This window comes from Equus quagga, unplaced genomic scaffold (genome assembly GCF_021613505.1).
Source record: "Equus quagga isolate Etosha38 unplaced genomic scaffold, UCLA_HA_Equagga_1.0 220_RagTag, whole genome shotgun sequence".
NCBI lineage: Eukaryota > Metazoa > Chordata > Mammalia > Perissodactyla > Equidae > Equus > Equus quagga.
The window spans coordinates 836,641-857,451 of NW_025799647.1; the positions used below are offsets into that span (position 1 = coordinate 836,641).

The window sequence follows — 20,811 nt, forward strand, 5'->3', positions numbered from 1 at the left end:
TGACATAGCTCCATGAGGCTGCGGTGAGCCTCTCACCTGTCAAGCGGAGATGTCTGCACCTCCTTGGGCGAGGGGGTGGCCCGGTGAGACTTCGGTAAGTCCCGGAGCGCCCGCCCCGAGAGGAGGCTGCGCCGGGGCCGGCGGCCGCTGCCCGCCCCTCCCCGCCCCCTCAGGTGGGTTTCACTTTGCGCCGCCGCTGCCTCGCCCGGATCGGATTTCTTTCCCCAGAACTTGGCCGTCTGCGTCGGCATTTGGCGCTGGGTGCCAACCCCGAGCTGTCAGCGCAGTGCGCGGCTGTGATTTATCTCGTGCTCCCTGGGGCCGGGCGCTCCATCCGCTTCCGCTCCTCTCGAAGGCTCCAGGTGACCCGCTCACTTCAGGCGGGAGCAGATGTCTGTCCAGCCCCTGGGGACCGCCCGCCGAAAGGCTCTTAGCACGGCTGCCCACCGGCACCGCTCCAAAGGCGAGAAAGTGAGTTGGCGCAGAAAGAGGCAGCCGGCCGGACCGGCCGCAGTCACCCTTTCGCAGGCTGAGGAGCCGCCGGGCATCCCCGGGCGGTCAGGGTTCAGCTGCGCCCCCGGGAAAACCGCTGTAACACAGCGTCTCTGATTCCTCACATGTAAGATGAAGTCGAATGGAAACAGTAGTTTGCAAATGGGTAGCCTGAGAACCAGATCAGTTTATATACCTCATTAACTTGCCCAAGTGAAAACATGAGGCGTAATTAATATATAATAAAATGCACAGATGTTAAGTATGTATTTATTTGATGAGTGTATACACAAGCAAGATGCAGAACGTTTCCATTGCCCCAGAGAGTTCCCTCATGCTCCTGTCTGGTCAGCTCTCCATCCCCATCTCTCCCAGACAACCACTTTCTAACTCTTCTCAGCATTTGCATGCCTTTTTAAAATTTTAAATTTTAATGCCGAAATGGCATTCTCCACAGAGTCACCTCACTCACTTACTACCTGCCTGGCTCCTCTTTGTAGGATTTGATCCTCACTAGATGCTTCCCCAGGCCTTCCTAGGTCTAACATTTTAGGAGTCTAGGGGCCTCCCAAGGGGCTCTCAAACTCTGGCACACTTCCACTAAACGACTCTGGGCTTCCCAAATCCAGGCACATCTCCTCGGTACTCTCCGTCCAAAGGGACCCATCTGAATTCCCTCGCGCTCCCCATGACTCATGTGCCCCTGCAGAACCTCTCAGGCCCAGCCTTCACACAGGGCCCGGGGTCCGCCAGGTGGGAGGAGACAGGACTAGGAGGACGCACTCATGGGTAGAGTGCGAAGTGGACATTTCACTCATTGTGTGGTTATTTTTGACACATGTTCTAATGCTTGGAAAATTTCCCACTTTAGGAGTCCTGTTTTTCCCAGATGGAAGCTAGAAAACTGGTGTTAGAAGCCTGTGATGTGGAGTTCTCTGGTCAGGGGTACCAGGAAAGAGTTGCAGGTGACAACATGTAAGGAAAACGAGTGCACAGGCATCAGTTTCTCAAGGGAAGGTGGTGGTACCAAAGGCATCTGACGCGTTTTGGGGGGCAGCTGTGGCTGCGAGCTTGCGTTCCCAATGCAGCAAGCAGGGCTTGCATGGCTGCAGTGGCAGGAACAGGCAGATGGCTCCTGGCAGCACACAAATGGCAGCATTGAGTGCTCTGTGGCAGCAGCGCCCTCTCCAGGTCGCTTCTGCAGCCTGGTTTTGGATTGCATTCCTGGAAGCTTCACCTCGGGTCAGGCCTGGCTCTTTGGCCCTGCCAATATCCTTTTAATAAATTAATTCCTCTTTTGCTTAATCAGGTCAGTACCAGCTTTGGTTGCTTGTGATGAAGAACTAGTGATGAGCTCGCGAGCCAGAGGTGGGAGAAAGGCAGGGCACCTACAATAGTTTTTAAGGATGGCCTCGCCAAGGAGAAGGGCTGTGTGAGCCCAGATGGTTCCTGGGAAAAGTTCGGTGTCTTCACTGGAAGAAATACAGCTCACATTTTGTCAGTGGTAAGGAGTAACCAATCTTTGCCCATTCCCCCTGCATGCAGGACATCTGAACAGGCCTTAGCTAATGATGGCTAAGGCTGGGTGGAAAGACTGCCTTCAGACAACCAGCGTGAGTTTGATGGCTTTCTGGAGACCTAACTGGCTTCTGCTTCCCTCCACTAACCAGTCCAGATCATGCCAAGTCAGCCTTGGAGAAGCCGTTTCTGCTTCCATTGTGTTCTCTGCCCCAGCTGTTGGGAGTGCTGAATGCCTGGCAGACAGTTCTGCGGAAGACAAAACAAGCCGGCTGCCGATCCAGTGCCCTAGACCGAGTATGGGCCAGGGCCGCCCAGTCTTATCAGGAGTGAAGGGAGACCAGTCGGGGTGGAAACTCAAGGTCCTGAGGGCCCTACATGCTCAGACACAGAGCTGATATTCCAAATATCTAGTTTACATCTTATCTATTTCATTTAATGTTTGAGACAGCCCCAACGAGGTACATATTATTTTTAGTTTTCCAGATGAGAAAAATGAAGTTCAAAAAAGTTGTCTCCTTAAGATCACTCAGCCGGTCATTTCCTGGAATAGGATAGGCCCTCAAGTATGTGTTGAATGAGGGAAAGTGGCAGGATTGAGATACTTGATTTGATCCGATCCCTGAGCTCATACCCAGCACACTGCCAGGTGACGTGTAGTCTGGGAAAATGCAGATCTTTCTTTCAGTCTTTCCCTTTTTTTTTCTAGTAATTTCTCTCAATTGCCAACTCACCCAAGGCTCAAAGTCCCTACAGAACTGAAGATGCAATTCTACTTGCAATATAAAATTCCAGCCTCTCAGCTGTGTTCAGGAATACACTTCTAATAATGAGCATACATTTTCTTTTTCTTACAGTTTTTTTGAGGAAGATTAGCCCTGAGCTAACATCTGCTGCCAATCCTCCTCTTTTTGCTGAGGAAGACTGACCCTGAGCTAACATCCGTGCCTATCTTCCTCTACCTTATATAGGGGATGCCTGCCACAGCATGGCTTGACAAGTGGTGCATAGGTCCACACCTGGGATCTGAACTGAACCCAGGGCCGCTGAAGCAGAACATGCGAACTTAAACACTCCTCCACCAGGCCGGCCACCTTCTTCTTACAGTTTTTTTTTTCTCCAGCTTTATCGAGGTATGATTGACAAGTAAAAATTATATATATGTATTTAGGCTGTACAACATGTTTTTTTTAAGGTTACAGTGTGATGATTTAATATATGTACATTGGGAAATGCTTACCATAATCAAGCTGGTTACCACATCCATCACCTCACATAGTTTTTTTTGTCTGTTGTGAGAATACTTAAGATCTGCTCTCTTAGCAAATTTCAAGTGTACAATACAGTATTGTTAACTGTACATTAGATCCCCAGAAGTTATTCATCTTACAACTGAAAGTTTGTCCCCTTTGACCAGCGTGTCCCCAATTCCCCCACCTCCCTGCCCCTGGGAACCACCATTCTACTTTCTGGTTCTATGAATTTGACTGTTTAGATTCCGCATTTATAAGTGAGATCACACAGTGTTTGTCTTTCTGTGTCTGGCTTATTTCACTTAGCACAATGTCCTCCAGGTTCATCCATGTTGTTGCGAATGGCAGAATTTCCTTCTTTTTTATGGTTAAATAATATTGCATTGTGTGTGTGTATATATATATACAGCACATTTTCTTTATCCATTCATCCATCAATGGGCACTTAGGTTGTTTCCATGTGTTAGCTATTGTAAATAATGCTGCAATGATCATAGGAGTGCATACATCTCTTCAAGATATTGGTTTCATTTCCTTTGGATAAATACCCAGAAGTGGAGTTGCTGAATCATATGGTAGTTCTACTTTTAATTTTTTGAGGAACCTCCATGCTGTTTTCCATAGTAGCTGCACCAATTTACATTCCCAACAGTGCACAAGGGCTCCCTTTTCTCCACATCCTTGTCAGCACTTATCTCTTGTCTTTGTCCTGATAGCCGTCCTAACAGGTGTGAAGTGATATTTCACTGTGGTTTTGATTTGCATTTCCCTGGTTAATGATGCCAAGCACCTTTTCATGTACCTGTTGGCCATTTGTATGTCGTCTTTGGAAATATGTCTATTCAGGTCATTTGCCCATTTTCTAATCAGGTTACTTGTGTTTTTATTATTGAGTTGTATGAGTTCCTTATATATTTTGGATATTAACCCCTTATCAGATAAATGGTTTGCAAATATTTTCTCCCATTTTGTAGGTCTTTTCATTTTGTTGATTGTTTCCTTTTCTGTACAAAAGAACATACATTTCCATAATATTGCTTTTATCCATAGTCCACAGGCTCATGTGGTCACCATGGTCCCATGAAACAAGTATCAGCATGGCCATCTTATGACTAGCCTATGGTAGTCAAATGTGTGAGTAATGACCGGGGTCCAGCTCTCTGATCCTACACTTCAGCTAGAGTGAGCCAGATACAGAGTCTTACTTAACTCTCTCCTCTTCCTCAGCCAGGAATGGGCAGGAAGACATTCTTAGATAGGAAACAGTGACAAGGGTCTCCCTGGAGTCACACCCTGATTGGGCCTCAATAGCTCCCAGCAACCTGGACGAGAGTGGCTCTTCCCACAGTGCCATCTCCTCAGCCCCCAGCCCTCTCTGTCCCTGACCCCACTCTCAGGCAGGCTGGCCATGCTGGTGCCGAGTGAAGGAGCCAGGAACACTCCTGCTGTAGGTTCCCTGAGCTGTCCTGACACCTGGACCAGTCTGGTGGCTGGGCCCAGCACATGTATCCCTATAGGGCCAAGCAGCAGAAGAGGCAGACAGATCTGGGCTCCAGGCCAGGCCATGCTGCAGCATCAAATCTCTTCCACAGAACCTCTCTCTCTCCTCCAACTCTAATTCCATCACTCAGACTCCAGGATTCCACAGCCTATGGTCCCAATTCAGCCGCAACTGCACACTCCTCTTCGTCCATCTGGACATTTGCCATCCTTCCACTCTGGCACGTGTCTGCCTTGTTTGGAGTTTTTCTCTATTTGTTTATGTCCCTTCCAGACTGTGAGCTCCTTGAGGACGGACTCCAGGGCATACAGGAGGAGCTCGACAAATGCTCACTGTCTTGATGTGTTTTCACTCAGTTTCTTCTTTGAGTCTGACACTCAAACGGAGACTGACCTCTTAGGCCCTCAGCTTCCCCTCATCTATAAAACAGAATCTGGGGGCTGGCTGAGAATGTACGTGAAAGCAATCTTTAGAGGCGGACTTGTCACCCGCTCTTTGTGTTAAGATGGCTTACATCCAGGCTCTGCCATTAGCTGTGTGAACTAAGGACAATCACTGGACTTCTCTGGGCCTCCCGACTTGCTTCATGTAGTCCTCTCCCACTTGGACTATGCAGCAGCCTTTTTAGATGGCTCTCTCCGCCTACAGCAGGATCCCCCACAGAATCTCAGCTTGCCACCATCACTCGTGTGACCTTTCCAAGGCCCAAAGCTGATCACGTGAGCTTCCTATTTCAAACCCTTGGTAGGGTCTCCATTCCTTTGACGCCAGTTCCCAACTCCTGATCTTTGACTCTAACACTCTCCACAACCTGGTCCTGGATTTGACCGGGCCCACCCTGTTGCTTTCCCACACACTCTCTACTCAGCCACACTGGTTCTAATATTCTGAGAAGCCAGCGGGCGTTTTCATATCTTCTTTTTACTTGTTGCTCCCACAGTCTAGAATGCTTTCCTTCTTATCTTTCCAAAGTTCTTCAAGATTCAGTCAAATGACTCTTCTTTTGTGAAGGCTTTTCTGATGCCACTCCCTCCTCTTCTGAGGACTGAAACACTTACCTCTGTTTACTGAATGGTATTCCACTTTGACTGCATTTCTCAAGGCCAGGGGTGGGTCTTGGGCTCCTTTACCAGTTGCAGGGCTTGGCTGCTCCCAGGGAACCCGAGAAGGAGGGGAGGTGGAGTAGAGGGCACTGCAGGTAGGTTCAAAGCCAGTAGGCCAAAGGACTATGGGGATGGGGGAGCCAAGGGAGAGCATGTGCTGGCACAGACCAACTGCCCTATCTCAGGCAGTCCCACATTTGAGATGTCCTGAGACAGGGAGTCCCTTGCACTAGACTAGATAATTCTGTTACCAGCAGCGTCAACCTCTTGCTAGGCTTCTGCTCTCTCTCTGCCCAATAACTGCTTACACCCAAGGTTGCCAATGGAGAAGTGTTTCTGGGGGTGGCCCAAGGACCTTGCTGCCCTGCCAGCCTGCCAGCCACTTCACAGCACTAACACGGGCTCTTGGCATCCAAGGGCATCGCTGTGGGCAGCACACTGCTCAGAAATACTGAAGGTGTTCGGTGCTCCCCCTTGTGGGCGATGTGTGGATTAAAATGTAGACACCAATTTGGCTTCTAAGAGCAAGTATAATATTTCATTGGGGGCAGGGGGTTGTGCTCAGTCTAGCCAACAAGCCCATAGCGATTTGTTGTTACAATCTCACACACTCTCTTAGAACATCTGAATGACAGACATGGTGCTGGTTTCTCATCTAGAACAGAATTAGCAATTCATTGGACCAGTTGCCAGGGGCTCCGGCTTTACTCAATGAAAAGATGTTGGGCAAGTTACTCTGAAACCCTTGTGGCTTCATATATTAAAAAGGGTCCCTCCTAACTCCCAGCATCAAGATATCCTTGGAGTATTTTATCCAGATCCAACAGCATGTTCTTTTCTGGTTTATCAAAACACGGAAGGCAGGGACAGAAGAAAACATATCACAGGTTCTACTCACATTCCTGCCTGCCCCACCCCCCACCCTCTGCACAGGGGAAGACCCAATTCACACAGGGGCTGGAGGGTTGGAAGGAAACAAGAGGTGGAGGGTGGAGGTTTTGGTGAGACAGTGATAATAGAGGTCTGAGCACACAGAGGAAGATAGAGAACGGGGACACTTCCTGTTCCAGGGCATGTCCCCTTAAATAAACCAGAAAGCAGAGGGTACAGGAGTGTTGGGGAGGGAGAACCAAAGGATAGAAGGAAGACTGGGCATCCCTCCCAGGCCAGGTCAGGTGCTCTGTATGTAACTGTAACACAGATGTTCAGAAGAGGAAAGAAGGGTGTCCTTGGGCCCCAGCCAGGAAGCGGGGGAGACAAGCAGGGATGAGGGAGGGAGGAAGTCACCAAGCTCCACCTTGAGGTGCGAGAGGAGCCACTAGATGTGGAAACTGCAGACTGTCACATGCATGAGTCATCATGTGGTAACAGGAACTCAGAGGCCAGGCCAGGACTACACCTGGGAAGGGACCTTGGTTGAGGCAAGGCCAAATTCTCTGTAGAATTTTAAATCTGGAAACTTAGACGTCATCTAGGGAACCAACATGTCTTGCACACCACCTGTTGCCTCCCCTCTCCTTCAGCCAGTGGCACCTTCTGTGCAGAGTTCATTCTGTGGTCCACCAAGCCTTTGCCCACATAGGTCCTACTGCTCAGAGAACCCTTCCCACCTTCTTCACTAGCTCATTCTGCTCTGCCTTTGAATTCAGTGCAGGTCCCATCTCCTTCTAGATGCTCTCCCTGAGCCCTACTCTGCATCCTTGCCCCTAAGTGTTTTCTAAGCACCCTGCACTTGTCTCCCAGTATTTTCCTCACTACTGGCAATTGTGTTTTCTTGTTTGCATCCCTCACTGAACCACAAGCTCTTTAAGGACTGGAATTGACCCTTACTCCCTTGTACACTCAGCACCTAGGAGTACCAGGTACATAGGCAGAGCTCAGCTGCTGAATGAAGAGATGAGTGGAGAAGCGGGGCTCAGCTTACTTCCAGTTCCCCCCTCTGGAGAACATAGGATCTATACTGTCCTGCACCAGACAGCCCTTTAAGTATCTGATGATGGTTATCAATTCTGCCCCCAAGAGCATCCCAGACATAGATAAACAACCCAGTGCCTTCCAAGCATCCTCAAATGTCCTGGCTTCCCATCCCTCTCCACCGGGCTCCCTCCTCTGATGGCTTTTGAATGTCACGATCCCTTATAAAGGAGGTAATCAGAGGGGGACATGTGATTTCACTCACATTCCTATCCCAAATTGATAGAACGGGGCAATGGCCAACACTGCAAAGGAAATGGGGCCCAGACTTTCAGATCCCTAAATCAGTCTCATAGTACCTTACTACTGTTAGTTAGTCCTGGATTAGTAACCTGAACCCAGTTAACTTCCCACCTGCACACTTAGTCCCATGCCCAGACTCCCAACCTCTTCGTTGACTCCCAAGCAGCCCTCACCTCAGGGTGAGACAAAGGTGGAGCCACACAAAGGTAGCAGCTGGTTCTGCCAGGGATCAGGGCAGCCACTGGGGACAGTGCAGATGAGAAAAAAGAGCCCCTTCAGGGCAGACCAATTCCTTTAACATATATTTATTGAGGACCTTGCTTCCTGGAACTTATATTTTATCAGGGAAGAGGGAAAAAGTAAAGACATCTATTATAAAGCAGATGAAAACGTGATCAGTGTACAGAAAGAGAAAGAGAACAGGGTAACAAGCATTGGGGTGGGGGTGGGGCAGATTACAATTTTAAATGAGGTGATCACAAGAGGCCTAGTTGAAGGAGACCGGACCAGACCTGAAGGAAGGGAGGAAACTGGGAGAAGGGCATTCTAGACCTAAGGACAAGATACAAGGTTGATTATTTCTCACATTATAAAAACTACACTGTAGGATGCAGCTCTAGTGTATAAGAATCAGAAACAAAACTAAACAGAATAAGGATTACTGGCTTTTTCGGTTAAACCTACTTATCCACATTTTGATTTATATACATTTTGATCTCAGGGCAGCAGGATGAAAGGGCTGTTAATACCGCTGGCTTCCTAAGACTTCACAGTCCACTGCTCAAGGCAAAGGAGGGAGGAGGCGCTCACCGGAAGGCTTGTGGAAGAGGTGCAGGATCATAAACACCATGTCCTTTTGGCCTATTTTCTTCTTTACGAGAGAGGTTTTCAGGAAACATGTAACACTCCAGGCACAATCTTTGTAACTGGCTATATCCCATGTGATACACATTGAAAACAAGCACAAAGTGGACCAGGAATAAATAATGAAATCTAATGACTAAACATACAAACTATACATTTAAGTGATACACCACAGTATATAACACTTAACTGCAGAGAAGTCAAAAATGGGCTCCAGTACTAAAGTCCACAGAGGGTGAAAACATTCATTAAATTTAGATTGCATTTCTATTGAAATCTCTATTCCAGGGTCAGTTGTTTATAACCTCTATATACTCATAGAGCAGTTCTGCCCTTTGAAATGAATCCACTGTGATTGGGATCTGTTGCCTGCTCGCCTCTTTTCTGGGAGCAGAGCGACCTTCACAAATAACATTTGCTAACAATGGCAACGCAAAAATCCCATCAATGAATTGGTATCCTTTGGGGCAGACGGTGTATGAGTCCTGAGTCTCCCCTTCTCCTTTCCTTCCCTCCTTCCCTAAAGGATGTGCATATAGTGGGTACATCGTTCCTCTGCCCTTCAAAGCTTTTCCTTACCTTTTCTGATATTCAAACGTGGGTCAAGTCTGGTCGTCTAACAGAAGAATGAACTGCCGAGAGGGTAAGTAATGAGCCACCAACACAAGGTATGCACTAATAAAAATTTAATATCAGAAAACAAATCAGAAAACAGCAAAAACATTTTTTAACCGTTCACAATTAAAGTGGAAAGAGACAAAATTATAAGGCAGCCATCCATGGAATGATTTCATGTGTTTACAAAGGATCCAGGAAAAGAGACATTTAAAATCACTGTTCAGGCTACTGAACCAGGGGAACTGCAGTGTTATCCCACAAAACTTCCAACTTGCTAGAAGATGCTATCAGAAAAAAAAAATCAAAGCCAATCTCCTTCTGTTAGGCTGGGCCTATCTAGAGAATTCCTTATGGTTGTCTTGTCCTTTCCTACGAGTCACAAATTTCTCTCAGGTCTCCTGAGGTGAATTGAGATGTCTCAGGTACAAAGGGGTTCCATCATTGGTCTTAATTTCACAGCATCTCCAACAGTGCTCTTTGGGTGATGTGGACCACTCTGTATCAGCAGAAATTTTCTAATGCAAGGAAGGTTCCCCTGTGGAACACCTACAGAGGTTCTCACCTCGCCCTGCAGCAGTTCTGGGATGAATCTGGTCATTATTCTTAGTCCCCCAAGAGGCCCAGGGGCCCCACAGGCAGGAACATTCTTTGAGGGCTTGTGCCCTTGACAATACAGTTCCCATGTTCAGTTCCTAGCTACCATGTGTCTGAGGGGCTTAATACACTCCAATGCTGGTGTGTCCTCCTAGTTCTAATCCTTGAAAAAGAGAAAAACCAGGCAGGGACACTTAGAAATAGGCTGGTAAGAACATACAATTACCTTTCCTCCTTTCTACAAAGAACTGACCACTCAACACGGCCACCTCTCTCTTTTTTCTTATGATTCAAAATACAGGAACAGGGCCAATGGGGTTGTTTTGAATAGGGAAATAAAAAGGTGAGGGGAAGAGAAAACACATGGCCTCTACAGGTGGCACCTTTTCCAACTTGCTCCACTCCAGTGCAGAACCTTTGCCAAAGAAAGAAATTTGGCAGCAGCGCACCCAGAAAAGCCATCGGATCTGGAACATGGCTGCTTCAGGGAAATGGGGACTGATAAGCAATGTGCTGGAGAATGTGAGGGCAATGGATCAGGAGTTTTTTTCAACTTAATTTGCCACTTAAGAGAATACTCAGACTCTGAAGAAAGTCTATCCCTACCAAGGAAAGAGAGTCAAATTGCAATTAAGATTAACTTTGGTATGAGGAAGGAAGGACCATGCTTTTCATCATCAACTGCATCTCTTTGGTAGCCAATAATTCCATTTGTAATCACGGCAGCAACTTAAGTATTGCCAATGTTTTCAAAGGTGTGAGAGCATTAAGGCATCCACATCTAAGAAGGTGCTTTTAAACAAGAGGAAAAGGGAACTGAACTGTGTCAGTAACTGACCACCAATGTGGCCTGTCCTGGAACACTGCCCACCATGCCCAAGCTCTTCCCCCATGAAGGAGGCCTCTGCCATGCTGCTCGGGTGCCTCCTGCCTGAAGATGCATTTGAGCCCTATGAGATTAGATGAGTATGGCTATTTCTGCCTGCTGACCAGGAGAGGAGTGAGTAGTTCCTGAGGCAGCAGTTTTAAAATCAGGGAAAGCCCACAGTTTCGGAGAGCTGATAGGTCTTGAAAGTTTTGCTTGTTAATGTGAGGTTGAGAGGGGAAGGCAAATTTGGAAATTAGATGGTTCAATCCTCGCCAGAGTTCAAGGCCCTACCCAGCAAGATATTCTAGCCAAACTCTTAAGGGATGGCAAGGCACTGCTGAAAGAGGCTTTGGCCAGTAGAACAAATGTCTGATCACTGCACACACGATATGATAGAAAGTGCTACTATCCAAACTAAACCAGACACTAAGATGTGCTGTTTATTTAACAAAGTCAATTTCCAGGGAGAATCAAGGCAATCCTGTCATTCTGAAGGACCAGATGAAACCTCATGACTGTCCTCAGGGCTGTTAATGGGAAAGTCACTTAGACTTTCCACCCTGTACCTTCCCTTGGTCTTCCTACTGTATGCCGTGGGTGCCAGCCACTACACAAAACCGTGCCCTATTGATGCTACTTTGGTCTACAGCCAGCAGAGGGCTTGTGAGTTCTACTTCCATAGCTGCTGACTTGGTGACAAATCTAGGAAGGAAATAAATCGTAGGCATGCTGGCTTATGCGTCACATGAAACCTTTTACAAACTCCTAAATGCTCTGCTCTGAAGAAAATAGTCCTGGTTCCCTCTTTATGTAACGTGTTTTGAAATGGTACAGAAAATCAAAATAAATTAATAATACAATATTACACGCATTTGATAACACAAAGTTTACGGGGATTTTGGCAAATATGGAAAAATTATCTTAGTTTGTTTAACACTTTTACTATCTCAATTGTTTAAATTACCAGAATATTAGTGATTGTGTCATCTCACACATGAGGAAGTGATGTTTTAAGGGCTGAACAAAGCTGCATTTGACACAAAGATAACTTCATTGAAGGGAATAAAGAATAGAGACAATATCATCTTCACCATCACAGTTCAAGAAGTGGTTGTCCTTATGAGAATTCAACTCACACAAATATTAACATCGCCCCCAGCAGTAAGCAGCAAATTGTAGGGAGGTGGGGCTAGAGGGAAAAGTTAGGAGATAAGCATGGAAAAGAAAAGATGAAGACACGAGACATGATTTCAATAAGCTTTAAATCAGCAGGCAAACACTTCCCGTTTGTGATATATCTTGACTTTCTTTACTGCTACAGGTGCTTACGTGACGCTGACCTAGCACTCCCCAACGGACACCACATATTTTGCCAGAGGGACTGCTGATCTGCTAAGATAAATACTTAAAAAGAAAAAAAGGACAACATAGGTTTTGGTAATCTTACCTTCAAAAATGTTACTACAAAGATGGCATTAACTATCGAAATTCATTTAAAATTTAACACCCCTTAATTTCCAAAGATACTTTGGGATCTGACTGTTCTGGAAGGAAAGCCTAGGCCTGAACCTACTAGAACTTGGCTCCACTGTAAGAATGTGTTGGAGGCAGGTATTCTGCCAAGGAAAACTTAAAAAGAAATGCTACAAAATACCAGTCACCTCTTTAGAAGCTAGTCCCCCTCTGTGGCTCCACGTGATGGAATTGCAGGCTCCCTTTAGAGAGGTGCGTGCAGAAGGAGGTGTTTAAGTCTCTCGAGACATGCCTCGTCAATGGACATCTCACTCAAGTATAAAGTCAGTTTTCAATGTGTCTTGCCGTCATTTTCTTGACTCTAGCCCCAAATTTACCACAATTATCTTTAGCATCTAAGATAGTAGGCATTATGACCTTCTATCAAGGGATGTGGCATAGATGCTAAAGCACCGGTCTTACATGGTGAGAACCACATTAAAATCAAGAAAGAAAGTGGCAAAGCCTCTAAACTACGAAAGAGATTGAGCTTAATAACAGAACACTGTATTTTCATAATTACTATTTCATTGTGAGTATGAAGTTCTCCACTTTTCCTTAAACTAAATTCCATCTTCCCTGAGAATAGGGTTAAGAGAAACATCAAAACTCAAAATGCCAAGGGCCTTTTAAAAGACAATACAACGGAATGTCTGTATCCAATCTCAACGTGTTGCTTCTACTCTAAAACCTTTCCATTACTCCAGGTTTTAATCTCACCTCCCTCCGGACTCCAGGAATACAGGTGAGATGGGCAAGGCGAGCCAAGAGACTGAGGATGTGAGCAGCTATCATGTGCCAGCTGTTCTCACTGGATGGCAAACGGCCATGGACTGAGGCTGGAACCTGAACGTTTAATGCTGGTGTCCTACTGACAGGACGAGTGGGATGAGGCAACCCAGAACCAGAGCTGCCACCTCCAGGCGGCTGAGGCCTCTCCCTCCAGTGGCGTCGGGTTTGTGGCTGTGCCCGATTCCGCCCACCTCAGGGAGGACGTGTACTGTGGCAACATAAAGAAATGTCCCGGCAGAGAAAAGCATGGCCACTCCAGTGGCATTGACCTCTGAAAGCGCTTCTTTACTGCTCTGTGAATTAAGAGAGAGAGAGAGAGAGAAAGAAAGAAGAAAAATTAAGTCAAGTAAAATTCAGGGTCAGGAAGAAGTCCCAATAAAAACCACTCGATATTCACAACTGGAGCCATCTGGGACACTGGGGACATCTTGAAATCAGAGCAATTTTGTTATTCATGGGAAGTTTCCAAATAAGTTTCAGACTATTGGTGATGTACACAATTGCTTTTTCAAACAAACTTCGAGTCTGGTTTAACAGGTTTGGTCTGTATTATTCTTAAGATGGAATCAACAGCATTATTAATGCAGGTATTAAATTTCACACATTCATTTACTTAGTCTACTAATATTTAACAAACATTGTCTAAGTACTAGGCTCTAAGCCAGTGCTTGAGATACATGGTAATGATGATGCAGTACCTGCCCTCACAGAGCTTAGAAATATCTCATAAGCTAATCTTTAAACAACTAATTTCAACTTTTTCTATTTAAAAAGTGGACCTATGGACTAACACAATTAGTTAATATTTGAAGAAAAGAATATGCCATAAATGTACCATGTAACTGTATGCCTCCAGAATTATCATGCCTTCCTGCTAAAAGTTCTAAAAACTTACACTGATCCATGGAGTGCTAAATAGAGTAATACTTAAAAAGGACTACATAATGCTCACTGACTGAAAGAAGATAAGGCTTTTCAGGTGAACAGAAAGGGTTTTATAACACCCCATTTGTTAGCAATCCAGATCAACACACCCTTGACGGAAAGGAGCTTAACCATTAACCATGTCATTTCTCATCTGTTCCTTTAAATACAAGTCTTACTAGATCAAATATGAATCGAATGACACTCAGAAGAATCAATGACCTTGAGAGAGGGTATGGGGGAAAGCAGTTCCCACAAACTAGCCCTGAAACAGAGGGGTTCTAAGATTTTCCTCCTGTCACCTGTCAGTTGACATTTAAGTACAACGGGGATGGTTGTTGCCAGGAGCTGCAGCCTTAATAGACAGAATTGCAAGGCAGGGAATGGTCCAGCATGAAGAACAGGGAAGAATGCCCAGGCTCTGAGCTGACAGATGACACTGCTGTCTCAGGTGTGAAGCCATGTTCCGTGCAATGATAAAGAACTGGATATTTAATGTTCAGTGATATGAGAGCTGGGAGCAGAATCTGAGTCTGAGCTGAATACAGACACCTCTGCTCATCCTTTACTCCTCTCAAAGCTGCTGCATGCTTGTCACCCATGCTGCATGTGCCTATTTAAACATTACAGACGTATTATTATGACTTAGTATGCATCTGTCAAAATTAGCATGTCTGGTTAGGTTTAAGTTACATTATTTTAAAGATCACATATTTGTGGAAATATTTTTGGAACTGATGGGGAAGTTCTTGAATTAAATGAATAACGAAATGCTTTAAATTTATGAAGGGAATTGACCTGGAACTAAGACATTTACCTTGTGATGGGTTTTTACTCCAAATTTTATTTTGAGTTTTGTTTTTCTCTGAAGGGCAAGATTCAGCCTGAGCTAACATCCGTTGCCAGTCTTCCTCTTTTTTTTCTCCTTCCCCAAAGCCCCAGTGCATGGTTGTACATCCTAGTTGTAAGTCTTTCTAGTTCTTCTACGTGAGCCACCGCCATAGCACGGCAACTGACAGACAGGTGGTGTGGTTCTGCAATGGTGAAGTGAACCTGGGCCGCCGAAGTAGTAAGCAGTGAACTTTAACCACTAGGCCATCAGGGCTGGCTCTTGAGTTCGAGGGGGTAATTTAATTGAAAAATTCAACACAAGAAGCCATAAGATGTAGGAGATCACAAAAGAATGAGTGAGACATTTGTCTAGATAAGCTAGGAATGAGTCAGACTTACCTTACTTAGTCCTAAGTATGTCACCATGGACATAACTGGTGCTGCCAGGGCAAAGACCAGTAAGTGCTTTCTGATTCGATTCCGCTCCAGGCCAGCATGCATTAAGAAGGAAACCAGCCCAAAAGCAGCTGGTGCCTGGAAAAGAATAATTAGCCCTTATTATTACTCCAGAAGTATGGATTGCTTCTATACTATGAAGTACATGTCATTTGACTGAATTCTTATATAAAAAAGCCAGGCATAGTACCCAGACTGAGTTCTGCCTTTTAGGAATTGATGTTCTAAGCTAAGAAAATATCCTACTTGTATGTGTGTGTTTTTTGGATAGTAGGAAAAGAAAAGTAGACAAGAAAAGAGTGTAAGAAAAGAGAAATGTTTATGAACAAAAATTACTATGAAATAGAGAAATCTGTAGAGAATTTAACAGTTTGAGTATATGACCATAAAAAAATAAAACCTCTTCAAGTAAAAGTTTAAGAAAATGGTAGCAAAAAACCCAGCTATGAACAGATTTATTCAACTGTCTAAAATGAAGAGCAATTATGAAAATAACTAAAAAAATTTTCCCATTCTAGAAAAATGTTAATGACCAGGGCAATTTTAATTATGAATATATTCAGTATCAAATCTTACACGGAAATTTTGCTTACCTTATGTAGCATTATTGCTACAAACACAATTAACTGGACGCTGGTCTGTGAAGTAGAAGCTGCTGCTCCCAAAGCAACACCGTCAGCTAAATTTGGAAAAAGAGAAACATGAGACTATAAATAATAACAACTATAACTGTAGTGGTGGAGTGCGTGTGCTTTAAAGTCGGGTGGAGCTGGATTTGACTTTGGGAAGGTTATTTGACCTCTCTGAACCTTGGCCTTCTCATCTCTAAAATGGGTTCAATAAAGCATGTATTCTTAGGGTTTTCATGAAGGTTAAATGAGATAACGTATGTAAAGAGTTTACCACCTGGCCCAGAATATTCAATATGTCAAATATTATTGTTGTTGTTGGTACTGGAAAAAGTATGATGCTCAAAAATCCACTGATTAATCAAATTATAACAACAGAAATATCAAAGAATTTCCAAGGAAACATCTCTGAATCTTGCAGATGAAAAAACAAAATCAGGACACCAGGACTCTGTGTAACCAGGTTATGATCTAAGGCATACCCAATCAGCAATGAGGAGACTCCCGCTGTCTGCCGCCTACCTCTGCACTTGGAGCGCACACTGGGCACCAGGGCTCCTCCAGATGGAGCTCCAGGGCAGAGGTGAGCAAACTGCTTCTTAAAGGGCCAGATAGGAAATATTCTAGGCTTTGCAGGCCATTTGGTCTCTTGCAACTACTCAACTCTGCCATTATTGTGCAAAAGCAGCCACGGATAATAGTTAAACAAGTGGGCATGGCTGTGTTCCAGTAAAACTTAATGGATGCTGAAATTTGAATTTCATGTAATTTTCATGTGCCACAACACAGCCTTTTTTTTCCATCCATTAACAAATACAAAAATCATTCTTAGCTTGCAAACCCGTGATACTGAGTAGGCCAGGGCTTATACTTGTGCCAGAGCACTTCATTAAGCAAGCCTTTCCCCCAGGCCGGCCTGAGAGCATTTCATCTGGATGGTCCCTGTGATGTGAACACTAAGCCTCCCACTGTGCGACAGAAAAGAAAGGGTTCCACTGCCATACAACCCTACCTGCAGCATGGACGACCAGACCCAGCGTGGTGGTGATTTTGGAATTGCTAGGCCTTGCTGTTTCTGGATCTGAAGTGAAAATAAGCAAGTCAGTCATTAAGTAATGTGAAACAGAAACTGTCAGAGCACTGACCTGGAGGGGGAAGAATTCTTTGAAAGCTCTCAAAGGAGCAGATTATTATTTTCCTCCCTATTGTCTTTTTTTTCTTCTGCTTCAAACACTTAGAAGATTCCCCTGTCCTAAAGAGTGGGCAAGAGGGAACTCCTCATTTGACCCAGCCTTCCCTGAACAGACAATATGTAACCCCAACTGCCTCAGAGCCCTTAACCCTCGACCTCTCCATGGAAAGTGCTCTCTGGCCTCTGATCCCTTCTCTCCAGACCAATCTAATTGTCATTGCCTACCTGCTCCTCTTCCCCAGCATCCTGCAACTTTATCTTTAGTCTAACATCAAAATGTCGGTCACGTTTGCCCTTCTCCATTTTATTGCCACCTTTCTAACCCACATTTTCATCAACTCAAACCTTAATTAGCAATTGGCTCACAACTCCTTTCCCTTTACTCTCTTTTCTCCCTACTCTAACTCACCTTTCATGGCCTTGTCTCAGTCATCTTTCTGAACTGCCACCCTTCTGTTGTGTCAGTTAACTAGTTAAGAATCTGCTGCTTTTCAAATTCAGTCCAAACTCCTCTATTCGGTAGGTTCCTAAGTGCCTTATCAACTGGTATCATCATTTTTCTCACTAGCCAATCCAGTTAAACTAGTTTCTTTAACATCCTCTAACAAAACATTCTCACTCTCCTCAAATCTCCTCACCCCTAAATCTTGGCATGTACTGAACTCCTCAGCTCATCAATCCAAAACCTAGACATTTTGTTCAAAGTCTAATTCTAGGATCACTCCTCTCAAGAAAGAATCAAAGATTAATTCCAGGTCAAAACAATTCTTCCCTTGGCAAGAAACGAAGAGCTCTCTGTGCAGCCTCTACATGCTGCTTCAAGCTTTCTTCTGCAGCACCACTTTACAGAGATAAAACTCTTTTCACTTAAACGTCTTATACCTCCCAATTGACTGTAAACTATACAGAATTACACTTTCTACTTCTACTCGTTTTTCACATGTCTTACAGAATGTAGCACAGCACTAGGCACCCTAATAGTTGCTTAATAAATTCTTGTCAGAGAGTGAAAAAAGCTATTATTTGTTTGTATTATATGACTGTTACAGCTATTAGAGGAAATACACAAGCAATAAATAACGTCCAAACAATGTAAAGTTAAAAGATGTGGACATCAAAATGCCAGGTGAAATGACAGATGGACGTCAGTCAAGTAAATTCTGAAGGTTTTCATCTTCTTGAGGAGCCCAGAACACAGAAGGAATGGTTTACAATGGAAAAAGCATATACAAGTAAAGTAACATTATCTTTTTACTAATAAAATTTATCTTCTAATTAAAACACTGCAAGGAAGGGATGCTAAAGCCCCTAAGTGCGCTGAGACAACAAATATTTCAGTATCACCCCAAACTGGGAAGAACAATCCTATTACACTGTGTGACAAGCTCGTTTTGGCTTTTCTGCATACACAGCCTTGTGGTCTAGTTACAAGTAGCACCTTAAGTAAAAATTAGAGGTTTTAAAATTAAAGTACAGTTTTTATAAATGTATAGGAAAAGATTATACTTTGGAATAAATTTAATAAATGAATTAACTTTACTGATATTTAATAATACATAAAAACCTGCAGATAACAGGTAAAGCCAGGTCATCCGATACATGAAAGTCAGCAAAAACAGTGACCTCAGAGACAAAAGAGGAGGAAGAATAAAGGAACACATGCTACATTTAAGTCTTTGTGTAGGATTACAGGACACTAACGGGCCTATAAATGCATTTTAAATGGAAACTGAGAAGAATCGCAAGAAAAATGTCATCGAGGCCACTGTGGGCAACTATGTAATGCAGCTGTAGTCAGATACCATCCAACAGAGAGTGCTTCTTATTCGCTATTTGGAATAAAGCACAAAAATTGAAGCTTTTACTTCTAAATCAGTTTTCTAAGATAAGACTTTGTTAGTAAAAACAAAAACTGTCTACGGAAAAAAATGGAAAAGAAATAGTAAATGAAAGGAGATTAAAAACCTTTCTAGACCAAGGGTATTTTTTGTTTTGTTTAAGCTTAATTCCACGATTTTTAAAAAACCTTTTATTTGGAAGGAATTTCAAATTTTCAGAAAAGTTGCAAGAATAGTTCAAAAAACATTCATATACCCTTTTCTCAGAATGACCTAGCGTATATAACATTTTGCCCCATTTGCTTTATCATTTGTACTCATGTTCTCTCCTTCTCCAGCCACACCACACAAACGCACATACATAGATACTTTTTCTCATACTTAGAAGAAATTGCCTACGTCATAATTCTTTATCCCTAGATACCTCAGTGTGTATTTCCTATGAGAAAGGATCTTTCCCTACATAATCACACTATAGTGATCAACTTCAGTAAATTTGACACCGATGCTTTTTTTCTAATCTCTCTTGCATATTCTAATTTTCTCAATGGCCAAGAATGTCTTTCAGAGCAGTCTTCCTATCCAGCAAGGATCCAGTCTAGGATCCTATATTCCACTTAGTTGTACCTCTTCAGTCTCCTTTAATCTGGAACGTTTTCTCTGCCTTTGACTTTTGTGACATTGGGATCTCTGAAGAACATATCGCTCTCCCTGCGCCTTTCTTGTCTTTTAATAGAATGATCCTTCCTTTTGGGTTTGTCTGATGTGTCGCGTTCTTAGACGGAATATCACACAGGCGATGCCTCTCAGATCTCACATCCAGGAGGCACAGCATGCACATCTGCTGCTCACTAGTAGTGTGAATTTTGGATTATATCCTGGACACTGTGAATGTTATCTTACAGATACTCTGGATTCTATTATATTCCTCCAAAGAGTGGTGATTTTTTGTTTTGCTTTAAGTAACTTGGTTCGGCTTAAATGGGAAACTGTTTTTTGGGCAGCTGCTCAAATCTCTTTGGTTCTTTTATCTTTAGCTGAGCTGCCTGGAGCCTGCCCACGAAAGCATGGTTTGGGACTCAGCCAGAGACGTCTGCAGTTTATACACAGAATTTGGGGCTGAGTCTTCCTGCCTCTCTCCTTTCTAAGATTCTCCCTTCACTTTCCGGTAGTTACTCTGAACTCTGTCTTCTGGTTCCTCAGGCCAGAAAGACTGGGTTTTCTATCAGAGTTTTTGCTACTCCACAGGCCACTGACTGCTAAAAGCAGTAACAATAGGAAACTCATCCTGTTCCATGTATTGACTCCCCTCCCGAATTTGCCTGCTTTAGGCCACTCTCCAGTATCTTTAGGTAGTGGTTTTTAAATTTTGTCCAGAGTTTATAGTTATCTGTAAGGAGGTTGGTCTGACAGGAACTTACTTTCCCACACCAAAAGTTGAGGGCCAATGACATTAATTTTGACCAAGGTACTGTCTAATTTCTTCATTTAGTTACTTCTCTTCCTTTGCAACTAACAAGCAAATAAAATTTACCCCTAGATTTAACATTCATTGATCATTCTTGCCTGAGCCAATTTTTACTATGAATGTTGCTAAAATGATTTTCCA

The 20,811-nt window shown here is 44.0% G+C and overlaps 1 protein-coding gene across 1 annotated transcript in view; it reads right to left on the reverse strand.

The window, feature by feature from the left end:
- Positions 1-9,617: 9,617 nt before the first annotated feature.
- The window catches only part of LOC124233753 (zinc transporter ZIP9-like), a 50,087-nt gene continuing 38,893 nt past the window's right edge, over positions 9,618-20,811 (reverse strand). The window contains exons 4-7 of the mRNA XM_046650928.1: positions 17,185-17,253; positions 16,137-16,222; positions 15,487-15,621; positions 9,618-13,625 (exon numbers count right to left, since the gene is read on the reverse strand). Of these exons, the coding sequence (XP_046506884.1) occupies positions 13,395-13,625; positions 15,487-15,621; positions 16,137-16,222; positions 17,185-17,253 (521 nt within the window). The 3' untranslated portion in view covers positions 9,618-13,394. The remainder of the gene's footprint in view (positions 13,626-15,486; positions 15,622-16,136; positions 16,223-17,184; positions 17,254-20,811) is intronic.